This window comes from Myxine glutinosa, chromosome 5, assembly GCF_964187855.1.
Source record: "Myxine glutinosa chromosome 5, kmMyxGlut1.1, whole genome shotgun sequence".
Lineage (NCBI taxonomy): Eukaryota > Metazoa > Chordata > Myxini > Myxiniformes > Myxinidae > Myxine > Myxine glutinosa.
This window is the reverse complement of record NC_136265.1, coordinates 107,219,876-107,235,247: the sequence shown is the minus strand read 5'-3', so window position 1 is coordinate 107,235,247 and position 15,372 is coordinate 107,219,876. Positions and strand designations below refer to the sequence as shown.

The 15,372-nt window shown below is 47.6% G+C and overlaps 1 protein-coding gene across 3 annotated transcripts in view; it reads right to left on the bottom strand.

The window, feature by feature from the left end:
- The window catches only part of MIPEP (mitochondrial intermediate peptidase), a 202,529-nt gene that overhangs the window by 130,721 nt on the left and 56,436 nt on the right, over positions 1-15,372 (bottom strand). For all 3 annotated transcript variants that reach the window (XM_078778500.1, XM_078778502.1, XM_078778501.1), the window contains exons 7-10: positions 11,426-11,608; positions 10,504-10,660; positions 8,662-8,710; positions 7,614-7,674 (exon numbers count right to left, since the gene is read on the bottom strand). In XM_078778500.1, the coding sequence (XP_078634626.1) occupies positions 7,614-7,674; positions 8,662-8,710; positions 10,504-10,660; positions 11,426-11,608 (450 nt within the window). The remainder of the gene's footprint in view (positions 1-7,613; positions 7,675-8,661; positions 8,711-10,503; positions 10,661-11,425; positions 11,609-15,372) is intronic.

Genomic DNA, 15,372 nt, shown 5'->3' with positions numbered 1-15,372 from the left:
ATGAAAATAGCAAGACTCGAAAGCTAGACCTGGCTTTAGAAAAAAACCAACCCCAGCAGATGAGGCTGACAGATTGCTAAAATAGCATTGTCCTTTAAAAGTTTGGCACCAGTCATGTTCCACGTTAGGTGTGATGTGGGTCTCTTGCAGTAAAAGAACATTTGCCTTTTTACGATCAAACAAATTTTTAACTTGGGCCTGACGGAGGTGACTTGCACCCCCACCATTCATATTTAAGGTCGCAAGGGAGATATTTTTCATTCCGTGTTAATGAAATCGACCTGTGCTTGGGAACACTCCGTACCTGCTCGAGTAACAAATTTTCTTAATCTGTGGAATTGAGATCTCGTCAGGTCAAAATCCTCATGTGCTTTGATTATTGACTTTGCGGTGCAAATGAATGCTGCCAAGTCAGGGAAATAGTCTTTAATTACGATGTTACGGTGACGATACGTTTCGTTAAGGAAGGTAAAAATGAGTTGAGGGGATACCTGTGAGTGACCTATCACCGATTGTGACAGCTCGGTTGCTTCAATGTCATCCTCGGACTCAGACACGTCAGATAACATGTCGTCAGGTTCTGGGGTATTACCTGCTGCCCCCACGATCTTGTCTGCTTCTCTCTCTCTTTCCCAAGTTTCCCAAGGTGTTCCCGTGAGCACTCGTTAACACTTTGGTGGATATTTTTTGTATCTGGGATTGGAGCTTGGGTTTGAGATCCCAGCAAACTCAGATTTACCGGCCCCGTTTGTAAAGTGGGGACGTTTATTGAATCCTTAGTCTGCTCGGTATTTAAAGGGGAAACAAGCGGAAAACCATTCCCCAGCTCGGAAATGGCAGTAATTTCACTGGAGGATTCGCACACGGAAACTTCCAGGTGAGAGGTACAAATTATATTTTTCGGCTCATTTACATAATGAGACTCGCTGGTATCGTTGGCAACGGTATTCATATACCCAGTTAGTGAGGGAATGTCAGAGGGACACTCGAACACATGTGCACCGGGAATGGTGCCGCCCATGACCGCCTTCTTTGCAGCACCAGCGAAATTGCTTAGCACTGGTGCTCTTCGCTTTTTAGAATACACTATGGATTCTTCGTTCATGGGTTCGGGAAAGGGGGCAATGCTGGTTGTGTCGGTCACATCGGTGGGTGTCATCACATTGGAATCGGAGAGCACTGGTGTGTCAGACAACTCAGTCGGGGAGTCAGAAGGTACGGTCGGAGCGTCAGAAGGTACGGTCGGGATGTCAGAAGGTAAGGTCGGGGTGTCAGAAGGTACGGTCCGGATGTCAGAAGGTACGGTCCGGGTGTCAAAAGGTACGGTCGGGGGGTCGGTGGGTACGGTCGGGGGTGTCAGAAGGTACGGTAGGGGTGACAGGAGATACGGTCCGGGTGACGGAAGGTACGGTAGGGGTGACGGGAGATATGGTCCGGGTGTCAGAGAGCATGGTCGGGGTGTCAGAAGGCGCGGTGGAGGGATTGGCCTTTTTACAATCTCTTTTGTTATGTCCCGATTCACCACACTTTGGACAAGAGGTCTTAGGACAAAACCTTTTAACGTGTCCGAATTCTCCACAATTAAAGCATGTTAAGGAGGCTGAGGAAGCATACATGTGGTATTCCCGATCGTCATACTTTGAAGGATATATTTAAACCTGTGTCGGCTCCGCGATCCGGGAGAATCATGTACACTTGCCTCTTAAAGCTCATTACGTGTTTGACACGATCGCTGCGACACCCGAGCAGAATCATTGAGATTCGGGAAACAATTTTACCATAACGAGACAGAACGGATAGGAGTTTCTCGCCTGGCATGAACGGTGGTACGTTGGATATTGTTATCTTGGTAGCTGGCGTATCCATAGGGGATACCGTAATATAATGACCCCCTTTTATGGTTAGACCAGTACTAACGACGTCATGAACGAACTTTTCTTCTGACACGAAGACAACAAATTTCTGGTTCATTCGTGATGCCGCTCAAACATTACCGTCTCCTATGATGGATCCCACGGCAAGGATAATGTCCTCAGTAGGAGCTCCTTCAGGCGGAACACATGCGAATGCATGCTTACGTGTTCAATTTTCGAACGCCTCGTAACGAGAGCGTGTATTCGCCATACCAGCGAATTTACCCCCCCCCCCCCCCCCTTGTCCGAACCGGACAAGAAGGTATCAAACCTAAATCGTCGAACTAAAGTAAATAATAAACGTGCATTATAAGCACAAAAATGGCTTACAAAGCGCCGTCAAAGCCAGTAGGCCGCACCCAAAATGGGCCCGCTCTCAATCCTCTCTCTCTCAAAGACAAAGGTGTAGAACGGATGAAAACAAATGCCAAAGCACACAGGATGGAAAAGGAGAGGGAGAGGGGGGGGGGCAGGGGAGGGCAGGAGAGGAGGAAATCTCACAACGGACTCACCACAACACAGAGCAGATGCTCACAGCCGCCATGACGCCACGCCCGACACAAACGGCCTGCAGGGGGCGAGAGAGAGAGAGAGAGAGAGAGACAGAGACAGAGAGAAACAGAGACAGAGACAGAGACAGACAGAGAGAGAGAGAGAGAGAGAGAGAGAGACAGAGACAGAGGGAGAGACAGAGGGAGAGACAGAGGGAGTGACAGAGACAGAGACAGAGACAGAGAGAGAGAGAGAGAGAGAGAGAGAGAGAGTCCTGATCCCATATCTGATATCGAGGGTTTAAAAAAAACAAGACTGAGAGTCTTGAAGAGGAAGCAGCTACGTCACTCTCTGAGGATGTGGAATCAAGTAGATCTTGGACTGATAGGTGGAACATGTCTTTTAATTCTGGAAAAGAAATCTCAGTCTCACCCTGTCACTAAGAAAGGCCACCTGTCTATGGTCATGATCAGACACAGGAAGAGGTTTGGCCTCTTAAACCTCTAAGCCTCACCAACTGACGCATTCTCTTGAGCCAACCACATAGCATCGTTGGCCTCCAAAGCCGGCAGCAAACTGGGCCTCCTCTACTTTTCTGAGCCCATTGAAAATTCAGAACTACCAACGGCCACCAATGGCTTTGCCCACAGCTCAATGGTGTTCTGCTTTCCCTATGGGATGGCACATCAGCATCACACCGGGCCCTCATTGATGCTGTGGAATCTAAAGCTCTCAACATTATTGAGACTATCCTACAACTATCCTACAAACAATCCTTTATACCCTTGTTAAGCCTACCTAAGCTAACCCTATCACGAGCATTTTACTGTGTTTCTTCCACTCCTCTTTTCCTGTTCATTCCTTCCATTGTGTCAAGCTGTGGCACCACTCACTTACCCTCGTTACGTTGTCTTTTTACCTTCTGCCATCTAACTCTCCATCGAGTTGAGATTTTGTATACAAAAAAGATATATAAATAAGTCGGCATTTACAGAAATAAGACTGCTCGCATTTCTTATTTGTCTATCAAATAAGAACAATGAAATATCCTCCGACCGACGTATGGATTGCACAAACTACGTTGAGCTATCCAATCAAGACTAATTTGTAACATTAATACTCGTCCAGAGCTCCTTCAGCTTCGATGAGAGATTAGCACATCCTGGGCTTGGACGAGATTAGATAATGGACTGAAAATTCCCAAATTCAAATCTGCATTGAAGGCATCTAAAGCTCGATCGTGGGTTTTCGAATCCGTTCAGCTAACTCTCTGCCAACAAGACTCCGGAAGTTCTCAATCAGGCTGTGACCATTGCTGTTTCCAACCCAAGCGAGACACATGTAGCATAATTTCAATCCAATTAAATGAAGCATCTCAAATAAAATCTCAAAAGGAAAGGTAGAAATGAAAAATGACACCAACAAAGGTAGATATCTATCTATAATTCCAGTAATCTCTGTGTGTATGTTTGTATGTTTGTCTGTGACCGCTGTTTCTCGACAACCACGGGTCCGATATACTTTAAACTTGCCAGGTATATTGCTGGGGACCCGAGGATGTGCCTTTTCAAGGTTTCATATTAATCGGAGAAGTAGTTACCGAGCTATGTCCAAAAAACGATTCAACCAATCAGAGAGCAGCGAGCTATCACGTGTGCCGAACGTGGCGAACAGACTCTGCCTCGGACGGCACATTTGAGAACGTATTCATTTATTTCACGTTGGCAAACTATGTTGCCGCTATGTTGGCGTTAAACGATGTTTTAAAACTAATTAAAACTAATTTGCGATTCTTTCGCTTTCCTGCGCGTTTGTGCATGCTATGGCGATTTCTTTACCAAACTCCGCAAGCCGTTCGCTTTGGACCAAACCATTTCATGTAAATAGAGGGGGGGGATTGTCACCGTACTCGCAAGCCGTTCGCTTTGGACCAAACCATTTCATGTAAATAGAGGGGGGGGGATATAATTTTAGATATAGATATAGTACGGGCATGCCCTAGTTGTGTCAAATTCCCGGTGCTGGGCCCTAACTTTCTTGCAGGGGTGTAAGACTTAGTCCAAAATGGGGGCTTATGGATTGGATCTCGTCAGTCCGTACGCAGTCATAGATCTCAGATGTGTACAGAGCAATATTGTTCAAACTTGGCACAAACACAAAACATGATGGTAAACATAAGCACATTATTTGTTTTCGAGATCAGATCCAATATGGCCGACTGGCGGCCATTTTGTTACTTAAACGTGTCCCCAACAATTTCTCGGACATGCATGGACCGATTGTGTTCAAAGTTCGCACAAAGACAACGCATGAGAGTGTACATGTACAGAAGATTTTGGCTTGTAATCTGACCAAAGATGGCCGACTGGCAGTTCATTTTTTCTTGCAAGCTGATCAAAGATCGCTGAGTCGTGGCCATTTTGTGGATCATTGTACATTAATCATTGTAGACACATAAATCTTGTAAATATGGGCTAGCTCTTTAACTCTGTGCAGCGAAATTACTAAAACCACGGGGGCTGTGACATTTTATGTCTTTTTCTCTTTCTTTACCAAAGAACCCAGATTTTACGACATCTAAATTACGTTGCTCTACAGAAGAAAGATAACGTTGATAACTAAGAGGCCGTTCAGGCTCTGCTATCTCGTACTATCCAGACAAACAACAATAAAACGATGCAGGTTGTTACAATTCATCAAGTTGAATAAATCTGTAAAAGTTTATAATTGAAAAATCTGGAATTACAAGTCGGTAGAGTCGACGTTTCGGCGAGGAACCACTCGCCTTGGTCACGGCAGATGTTGAAGTGAAGAAGAAACTTGAAAATTGCCACGTGACCTCAACCGTTGGTAGGGTGAATTGGTCCATTGACCAATCCGGGCGTCCCGTGACGATTGCAGATGATGTGGGAGACATGTTATGGCCTTGTCCCACAGCCGTGACAGATATGTTATGGCCTTGTCCCACGTCCGTGACGGATCGAATCACAAACCGACCCTTTTGTTGAGAGATGGTCAATCAACTCTTCCCTACATGGATTCCTTACACCACGAGCAAACCACTTTTTTATTTGTCTAAGTTGACCACGTGACAGTTATCAAAGCCGTGACCATGCAGGTTCAAATGCGTATATGCAGCAGAGTTCAAGGCCTTTTCATAAGCCGGACGACAATGTTGGTTCATACGGGCCGTAAGAGTTTGCCGAGTTTCTCCTATGTAGGTGCATGATGGGTCTCCACATTTGATGTCATACACTAAATTGTGTTTCCTATTATTCCTGATCTTGTCCTTAACATCAACTGGCTGTGTGGAATTCTGTGTGGTTTATATGATGTAACAATGCTAAACTTGGAGAAGAATCTTCTCACTTTCTCAGACAACGCAGCCACATAAGGAATGGTCACTAGTGTCATGTTTTCTTGATCCGTGTACTGTTGTTCTTCACCAGACGTTATGTTGTTCTGATTACTTCCTGCTTTAAAAAAAAAAAGACCATCCGGGGTAACCACACTTACTGAGAGTGCTCCTGATGTTCTCCTGTAAACCTCAAAATCCACATGGCCATCACCATTCATCTCTGTCGTTATAAAGAAGTGTGAACACCAAGACTTCTTTAATTACCTGAACAGGTGGACGAGAACATCCAGTTCACACAAGAACCATAAAACAATGATCAGTTGGTCTTTCTTGGAATCCATTTGGGAAAATATTTAATCACCATCTCCCAAAATAATGGGCGGTTTGCGATTCGATCTGTCACGGCCGTGGGACAAGGCCATAACATATCTGTCACGGCCGTGGGACAAGGCCATAACATTTCTCCCACATCGTCTGCAATCGTCACAGGATGCCCGGATTGAGCAACGGACCAATTCACCTTACCAACGGTTGGTGTCACGTGGCAATTTTCAAGCTTCTTCTTCACTACGACATCTGCCGTGAACAAGGTGAGTGGATTCTCGCTGAAACGTGGGCTCTACCGACTTGTAAGTTCGGATTATTCAATGAGAAACTTTTACTGAAACACAACAATACTTCACAAATTGTTACGGATTCGTCACTTCCGTTGTTGTGGTTTTCATCCACTGTAAACATTTTTGATTCCATGTACTATTATTGTTGTCGTTTGAGGGAAATAGAGATTACTATTTTCAAAAGGTAAAAAAGTTAATGTTTTAAATGAAACCGGAACCGGGCGACGACGAAGAGGAAGAGGAGGAAGAGAAGGCGGAGCGAGTGAGTCGGACAAGAAGCCGAGCTGCTTCGAGGTCTGGAGCGAACGATTGGCGAACGAGGGTCACGAGTGAACTTTGGGTTTCCCGGGAAAGGGATTCCTGTGACAGAGTTGTCATCGCTGTGACAGATAAACCTGCGTGACAGGTTTTGCGGTTGATTCCGGAGAGAATCATCAGAGTGCCGTTACGCCACGAGAACGGGCCGTCGGCCATTTTTACCGCGCGCAGGGTTTGCGCATCGCTCAAGGTTTTTCACTTCGCTTCAACCATTTCACCGCATTCAGACGTTAATCTGGTGTGCGTGTGTAACGTGGCTTTTGAGTGGGAAATCTGCGGTTCGCCGATTTGGAGCCGTGGAACGTCCATACCCGAGGGTGTGATTTCCCCGTCGCTTCTCGAGGACACCTTCGCCCATCTTTGGCAGTGTAACTGTCAACCCAACGGGATTCTGGTCTCGATACGACATCGTACGGGCGATCACTGGAGTGGATCGACTTTGGCTTGAAGCCGGAATCAACTTTGGCTTGAATCCGGGAAAGAGACATTGGGAATGTTCTTCTTTTCGCTCACTTGGAGCACAGTGAGTTATATATTACGAAACTGATGGTACCATCATAGGAATGATATAATATTGATTGTACTTTTGATTAATATTGTTACTGTACCGTTATTCTTGTGTGACCTTAATACAATACTTGTTTGTTGGTAACAATTGGTGTGGTTTCACCATTGATCCTTGGCATACAGAATAACACATCTTTCTGCCGTGACTCCTCTCGGGGCTTGGAGGTACACCGTAACCGGGGTTTGGGGAGGAGCACGTAACACAAATCGACATTTTAGATGCATCAAAGATTTACTTATCTTCAACCATTAAACAGCTATGGGTGTTTGCTTCAGACAAATATTTACAATCCCAGGCAAGATAAATTAACCTCATGTAGAAAAAGCAGAAATAAATTCACAACTTACTGGATTCTTGGGGTTTAGTTTAATCTTCATTCCCCTCATCATAGTGAAGTCTTGCTGTGTTCTAGTGATGAAAATAAACACAACGTTTTCAACTGTGAATAACAATATCAATGACACGGCAAAGTCAATAGGTCAAGGTGGTGATGAGACAGGAAGAAGCTACAAGCATTCAGGAAGTTGGTAAGGAACGTAACGATCCATCCAGAATCAATCATGGATCCGCTCCACACTGAAACACAAATTCACTTCAACACCGCAAAACATTGAGGAGATTCAACCAAGTGAATTCTGGGTGATTAGGCCTTCAATTTATAAAAAGCCATTTTTAACAGCGCATCCTTGTTTCTCCAAATTCCACGACGACTTCCTGCAATCCCGCACGATGGATGCCACTTTGAGCGCAGGTGAGTTGCAGTTTCGAGGATTTACCCGCTCCTCAAATGTCAAAAAAAGAAGAGCAGTTGATATTTATTTTTGAAGTTAGTTATTATTTGCACTCGGTGGTGTAATCGTTAGAGTATGCACTCCGAGTCTAGGAGATTAAAACCCCGGCGGAGTCAAACCAAACACTTTACAAAATGGTACGTGCTGCTTCCTTGTTTGCCATTCACATTTAAAAGCATAGATCATGGACAATCCCAATATCTATAGGGAGGAGGAAATTCCTCCTTAGGAAATGCTCGGCTAAGTGCGGTGAGAAAAGCGACGCCATTGTTGTGACGTCACTGGTCCCAGAGTGCCTCGGGAAGTGACGACACTTCCCCTAAGCTCAATGGCGGTGTTTGTCTCGTCTAACGATCCTGTGTTGTGTCTCGTGTGTTCGTCTGTATGTTCTGTAAGAGTTAATAGTCACCTGGATTCACACGGATTTATTACCTGAGTTTGGTGCGTGGACAGCTTCAGTGTCAAATAGAATGCCACCGGTTATTAAACCGAAAAAGACAACATTGGTAACTATTCTAGAAATGAAGGACCCAAGATAAACGTACAACTCACATAACGTGAGAATATAATTCTCTGCTAAAATATTGAGCAAGCATCTACTTACTTTTCTGAAAGCTTGTTCGATAACTTCACCAGGAAGTCCATGACGGTTCCTGTAAGACAGTCAAAACAAGAGCCAAAACAAAGTACAAAGCATTAATGCAAGGTTATTTTAAGGTGTAAGAAAAATAAAATGATACCCTGCCAAGGGCCAACTTGGGGTGGGGGACATGCGAGACAGCACAATGGGGGAGGGGGGGGCAGGTGGTGGGTAGAAGTTTTGAGGGGAGGGACATAGAAACAATGGGGAGGGGGGGAGGGCAGGGGGTGGGTTGAAGTTTTGAGGGGAGGGACGCAGAAGGTGTGAGGGAGGGGGCTCTGCTCCCACACACTGATGAGATGTCTGACACCCCTGTCTACCTCCCCCACTCCCGCTTCGCCCCCCTCCCCCCCACCATTACTGAGCTCTGATGAGTGTCAGAGCTCCGGGTACTCGCAGCAGAGCTTGGGGGAAGTGTGGGGTGTGGGAGAGCTCGGAGGGGGGAGAGGGGTGCAGGGGAGAGATCAGGGGGATGCACGGCAGAGCTCGGGGGAGGGGGGGTGCATGGGAGAGATCAGGGCGGTGCACGGGAGAGCTCGGGGGAGATATGCGGCAGAGCTCAGGGGAAGTGTGTGGTGTGGGAGAGCTCGGGGGACGCACGGCAGAGCTCGGGGGACGCGCGGCAGAGCTCGGGGGACGCGCGGCAGAGCTCGGGGGGAAGTGCGGCAGAGCTCGGGGGACGCGCGGCAGAGCTCAGGGGACGCGCGGCAGTGCTCGGGGGACGCGTGGCAGACTTCGGGGGACGCGCGGCAAAGCTCGGGGGACGCGCGGCAGAGCTCGGGGGACGCGCGGCAGAGCTCGGGGGACGCGCGGCAGAGCTCGGGGGATGCGCGGCAGAGCTCAGGGGACAAGCGGCAGAGCTCGGGGGATGCACGGCAGAGCTCGGGGGAAGTGTGGGGTGTGGGAGAGCTTGGGAGATGTGCGGCAGAGCTCGGGGGACGCGCGGCAGAACTCGGGGGACGTGCGGCAGAGCTCGGGGGACGTGCGGCAGAGCTTGGGGGACGCGCGGCAGAGCTCGGGGGACGCGCGGCAGAGCTCGGGGGACGTGCGGCAGAGCTCGAGGGAAGTGTGGGGTGTGGGAGAGCTCAGGGGACATGCAGCAGAGCTTGGAGGACGTGCGGCAGAGCTCGAGGGACGTGCGGCAGAGCTCGAGGGACGTGCGGCAGAGCTCAGGGGATGCACGGCAGAGCTCTGTAGTGCCCAGGAGAAAAGCTGTATTAAATTTAGTCTTTTCCAGGCAGAGCTAACGCTAATCTGTGTCATGTCTGCAATGTTTTGCTGGTACACAAGAAACCCGTTTTGGTTTTTTTTCGCAGTATACAATACAAGATCCCACATGCCGTATGCCTCGAATAATCTCTGCCTGGAAGAGATGGAAAGGGCTGAGCCTCTTGCAGCTTCTTCTTGGCATTACAGAGTCCAGACATGAACACCATCAAACATGTCTGGGAACACATCGATCAGGAGGTGCAGTAAAGCCGACCTCGTTCAAGTAATATGCAAGAGCTACAACAAAATATACTCCACATTTGGCAAAATCAGCATCATGCTATCAAACAGAATATCATTGGTTCGATGGACTCACGGGTTCAAACAACGTGTGATACCAAAGGACATGCTACCACATACTAATACATGCAGTCGATTTGATTACGTTCATTTCAGATTGTTCAAATAAAGTTTGTTTACAATCAGGAATGTTCATTGTTTTCTGGGAGGTAAATGCAAATTGTAGATAAGCCATACTTGACCTTTGAACCGATTCAAAACATAATATGTACTAATCGATGCAGCAAAGACGCTTGCCTGGATTTTTGGCCATGGTTCCACGGAGGGCACGGTCTGCAAAAGTGCGATAGCCCAGCAGCTTGGCTAAACGATCGCGACTTTCAAGCAAGGCATCTAGGCGAGTGAGCTGGGCCTCATTTGGGTGCAAGTAGGTCCGATAAGCAACTTCCCGTACCTGCCTCACGCAAGCAAAGAAGTGGAATAATGTTTTTATTTATTTTGATTCAAAGTTTCCATAATGTCATGAAAATCGACAGAGACAGGTATTCCTGTAAGAATGAAACTGTTGAACTCAAGGAATGACATTTCATGTTAGTTTTGGAACAACATGGTCACAGGAAAATTAAGAAAAGGCAAAAAGAGAAAGGAACCACCTTTAGAGGCCATTTTCCCCCACAGAGCAGGGGTTGGCCTTTTCTGGGCACCATGGTCCCCTTTTTGAAGCAATGTTTTATGGCCGGATGCCCTTCCTGCCGCCAACCCTGTTAGTCGTCTCTTGCGACGCACAGGGAATTACCAGTGAACTGGTACTCAATTTGCCAATCTCGGAAGGATGACAGGCTGAGTCAACACCCCTGGCGTTAATTCAGCGATCGACCGGGATTCAAACCCAGGATCCTCGGATCCCAAGCTGGCACCCTAACCGCTAAGCCAACACCAGACTTCAAAAAGAGAAAGGATTGGACAAAAAAAAAAAAAGAGAGCGAGAGGAGAGAGCCTATGGCAGGTTGTGTTGCCAGACAAAGTTTCCTAAAGAAGATGGCTGAAAATTTCTGCATAGACAGAGCTGAACAAGGAGGATGGGGGGGGGGGGGGGGGGAATGAGGCCGAACATCACCTAGCGGTGACTGGATGTGGGGTTGGTTGTTTGGCACAACGCGGCCAATATTGCCATTACGTATGGTGAATCAGAGTATCCCCGAAGATGTTGAAATCATACCAGATCATCTGGCGAGTCCATGTGAAGACCAGATACTTGGAGCCAGCCGTCCTGCTGGGGGAAGCAAGGACCTAAGTGGGGAGGCATCGCACGAGGATCCACTCTGCAAGGCAGATACGTCCCGGCCAGGAAGTCTGTCTGCAGCTCCAGCAGCTCCACATGTAGCTTGACAGCAGCATGGCGCTGCAGGCAAACACAAAATTATCATCAATTACCATAATTACGCGACACACAGGAATGTCGACCCAATGATGTCGGCTGCTGATGAGCGTTGCCAAGGATTAGCCAGTATCGTGTGTCACGTGGTGAAAATAGTCCTTAAAATAGTCCTATGATATATCTGAAATAATCATCATTGGCCCAAAAACGCTCATAAAATCCACCAATAACTTTGCCCTCAACATCGACGGTATCCCAGTATCCACCTCCCCTCACATCTGGAATCTTGGCATAATCTTTGACCAAACCCTCTCCTTCGACAAATACACTAAACAGATCACAAAGACAGCCTTCTTTCACCTGAAAAACATCGCCCGTCTCCGTCCATCCCTCCCCTCCACGGCTGCAGAAACCCTCATCCACGCCTTCATCACCTCCCGTGTGGACTACTGCAATAGCCTCCTCTATGGTTCACACTCAACAATCACCAATAAACTCCAATACATTCAGAACTCCGCTGCCCGTCTACTCACCCATTCCCGGACCCGTGACCACATCACCCCCGTCCTTTACAAGCTTCACTGGCTCCCCATATCCCAGAGAATACAACAACAACAACAACAACAACATGCATTTTAAAGGCCATTTTCCCTGCTAGAGCGGGGGTTAGCCTTGCGGTCCCCATGACAATCTTCTCCATTTTGCCCTATTTTCTGCATCTCTCCTTGTTAACCCCCTTGCCCGCATTTCTTCTTCCACCATCTTTAGCCAAGTCTTTTTCGGTCTTCCCCGTCCTCTGCTTCCTTCTACATTCATTTCCATCACTCTTCTCAACCAGTCACTTTCATCCTTCCTCAACACATGACCAAACCATCTCAACCTGTTCCTCTTCACAGCATCAATCACAGGCTCTATTCCCATCATCTTTCGCAATTCATCATTTGTCTTCCTCTCTCTCAATGATACTCCACACATCCACCGAACCATTCGCATTTCCACCCTTTCCAACCTTCGTTGCTGCTCTACGTTCATTACCCATGTCTCGCTCCCATAAATCATAACACTTCTCACACATGCAGCATACACCTTTCCCTTCAGCTTCAACGACACTCCCCTCATCATCAGCACGCCACCCAGTTCCCGAAACTTCTTCCATGCACATCTCACTCGAACAACCGTTGCCGAGTCTGATCCACCTTCTCCATTCAGCATGTCTCCGAGGTAGCAAAATGTTTTCACACCTTCCAGCTTCACGCCATCTCCAAGATCCAACTCAACATTTCCTCCATCTGCAGCTCCCTCTGTGCACACCTTACATTTGAATGTAGCTGCCACACTGGTTAATGACCCTCTCAGACCACTACATTTTTGATGAACCCACTCAGTGCACATTGTACATTGAATGGAGTTCACTCCGACACCCTTCCTACCCACAGCACAGGGCCACTTCCCAGTTCTTTCCACCTCACCACATGCTTTACCACTTGCCATCACCTTCGTCTTTCCGATATTCACCTTCAGACCTTTTGTCTCCATACATTCCTTCTACTTGTTCATCTTTTCCTTCAGTCCATCCATACTTTCCGCAATCAACACCAGATCATCTGCATACAACAACTCCCACGGTAAACCCTCCTTTACGTTCTGAGCCAGCACCTCCATCACAGCTACAAATAGTAGTGGACTTAGTACCGACCCCTGATGCACTCCCACCTTCACCTCAAACTCACCACTGTTCCCGTCCTTCGTCCTTACAGCTGTGCGCGCTCTTTTGTACATTGCCATCACTACTCTGATCAACCATTCCTCCACTCCTAACTTCCTCAATGCCCATGTCAATACTTTGCGTGGTACCCTATCGAATGCTTTCTCCAGATCAACAAACCCAAGAAACAACTTCTTCCTCTTCTCCATGTACTTCTCCTGCAACTGCCTCACAATGAAAAGTGCGTCTGTCGTTCCTCTTCCTGGCATGAATCCAAACTGCATTTTGTCGATCTTCACTTTCTTCCTTATCCTCCTCTCCAACACCCTTTCCAAAACCTTCATTCCATGCTCCAATAACTTTATCGCTCGATACGAGCCACACTCCAGAGGGTCGCCTTTCCCCTTGTATAGAGGGACGAGGGTACTCAGTTCCCAATCCACTGGAATGCGGCCTTCTTTCACCACCAGATTACAGATCTCTGTCATTCTCTTCACACCCCAACTTCCTGCTGCCTTCAACATATCTCCCACAACTCCCGTCGGCCCTCCCGCTTTTCTACCCTACATTGCTTTTATCGCTTCCTCAACTTCCTTCTCAGTTATCTTCTCTGCCGGTCCTAAAACAGGGTTACTCTCTATGTTGCCATCCCATTCATTCTGTGTATTCAACAGCATTTCCATATATCTTTTCCATCTTCCTTTAATTCCATCTGGGTCGACAACGATTTGTCCCACTTCATCCTTCAAGAAACTCACCCCCATCACATCACACCTCTCTTTCGCTATCTGCTTTGCAATCCTGAATACTGCTTTCTGACCCTCTTCCGAATCCAAGCGTTCTCCGAACATTTTCCTACATGCCTCCTGCGCCTTTGTTACCTCTTTCTTTGCAGCCTTCCTGGCTGCCTTATAACTTTCATGCTCTGCTGTTTCTGCTCCCGTACCCTTCGCCTTCTGCCACTCCTTGAACTTCTTCCTCTTCTCGTCAATCCTCTTTCCAACTTCATCATCCCACCACCATGTTTCCGAATGCCTCGGTGGTCCTTTTGTCCATCCACATACCTCACCAACGGCTCCCAACAGACAAGCTTTCATTGACATCCAACCACTTTCAAGCTCAACCACATCATCCTCGACCCTACTCAGCCTCTCTTTTAATGCCTCCCTTACTGTCACCTCTTTCAACCTCCACACCTTCATTCTCGGTTGGTACTTCACCCGCCGAGCTCTCCTCGCACCTTTCACCCTTACGTCGCAGACAACCAAGTGGTGCTGTGAAACAGCCTCCTCCCCCGGGATCACCTTTGTGTCCCGGAGGTGCCCCCTATCTCGCCTACGCACCATCAGGTAGTCAACGGTTGTCGTCGACCCACCTGACGTGTATGTAACAAGCTTATTATCCTCTTTCTGGAACTGAGTATTACAAATCAACAAATCAGCTCCATCAGCAAACTCCAAAATCCTTTCACCTTCTCCATTTCTCACACCATATCCGTAACCCCCATGAACTCCGTCAAAACCATCCATACTCCTTCCCACATGTCCATTTAGGTCTCCTCCTACCACAACAACTTCCTCATCTTTCACGTTTTCCACCAGCTTCTCTATCGCACACCAGAACTTGTCCTTTTCTTCATCGCTTCGACCAACCTGCGGAGCATATCCCGAGATGACGTTCACCAAGAGCTTTCCAATCATCATTTTCACCATCATCAACCTATCACTCACTCTAGTCACACTCACCACACTGTCTACAAACTCCTCAGAAAACAGGACACCAACACCATTCATGCCCTCCAGGCACCCTTGCCACACAAACTTGTATTTCTGTCCCTGCCTACCCTTCACCATTCTCACACCACTTCCCTTCCATCTCGTCTCTTGCACACAACATATGTCCACTCTTCTTCTGACCAATACTTCCACCACTTCTCCTGATCTCCCTGTCATTGTCCCTACATTCCATAGAATCCAGTACAAAATCCTCCTCTTGACCTACAAAGCCCTCCATAACCTGGCCCCATCCTACCTGGCTGACCTCCTCTCCAGACACACTCCCAACCGCAACCTCCGCTCTGCTG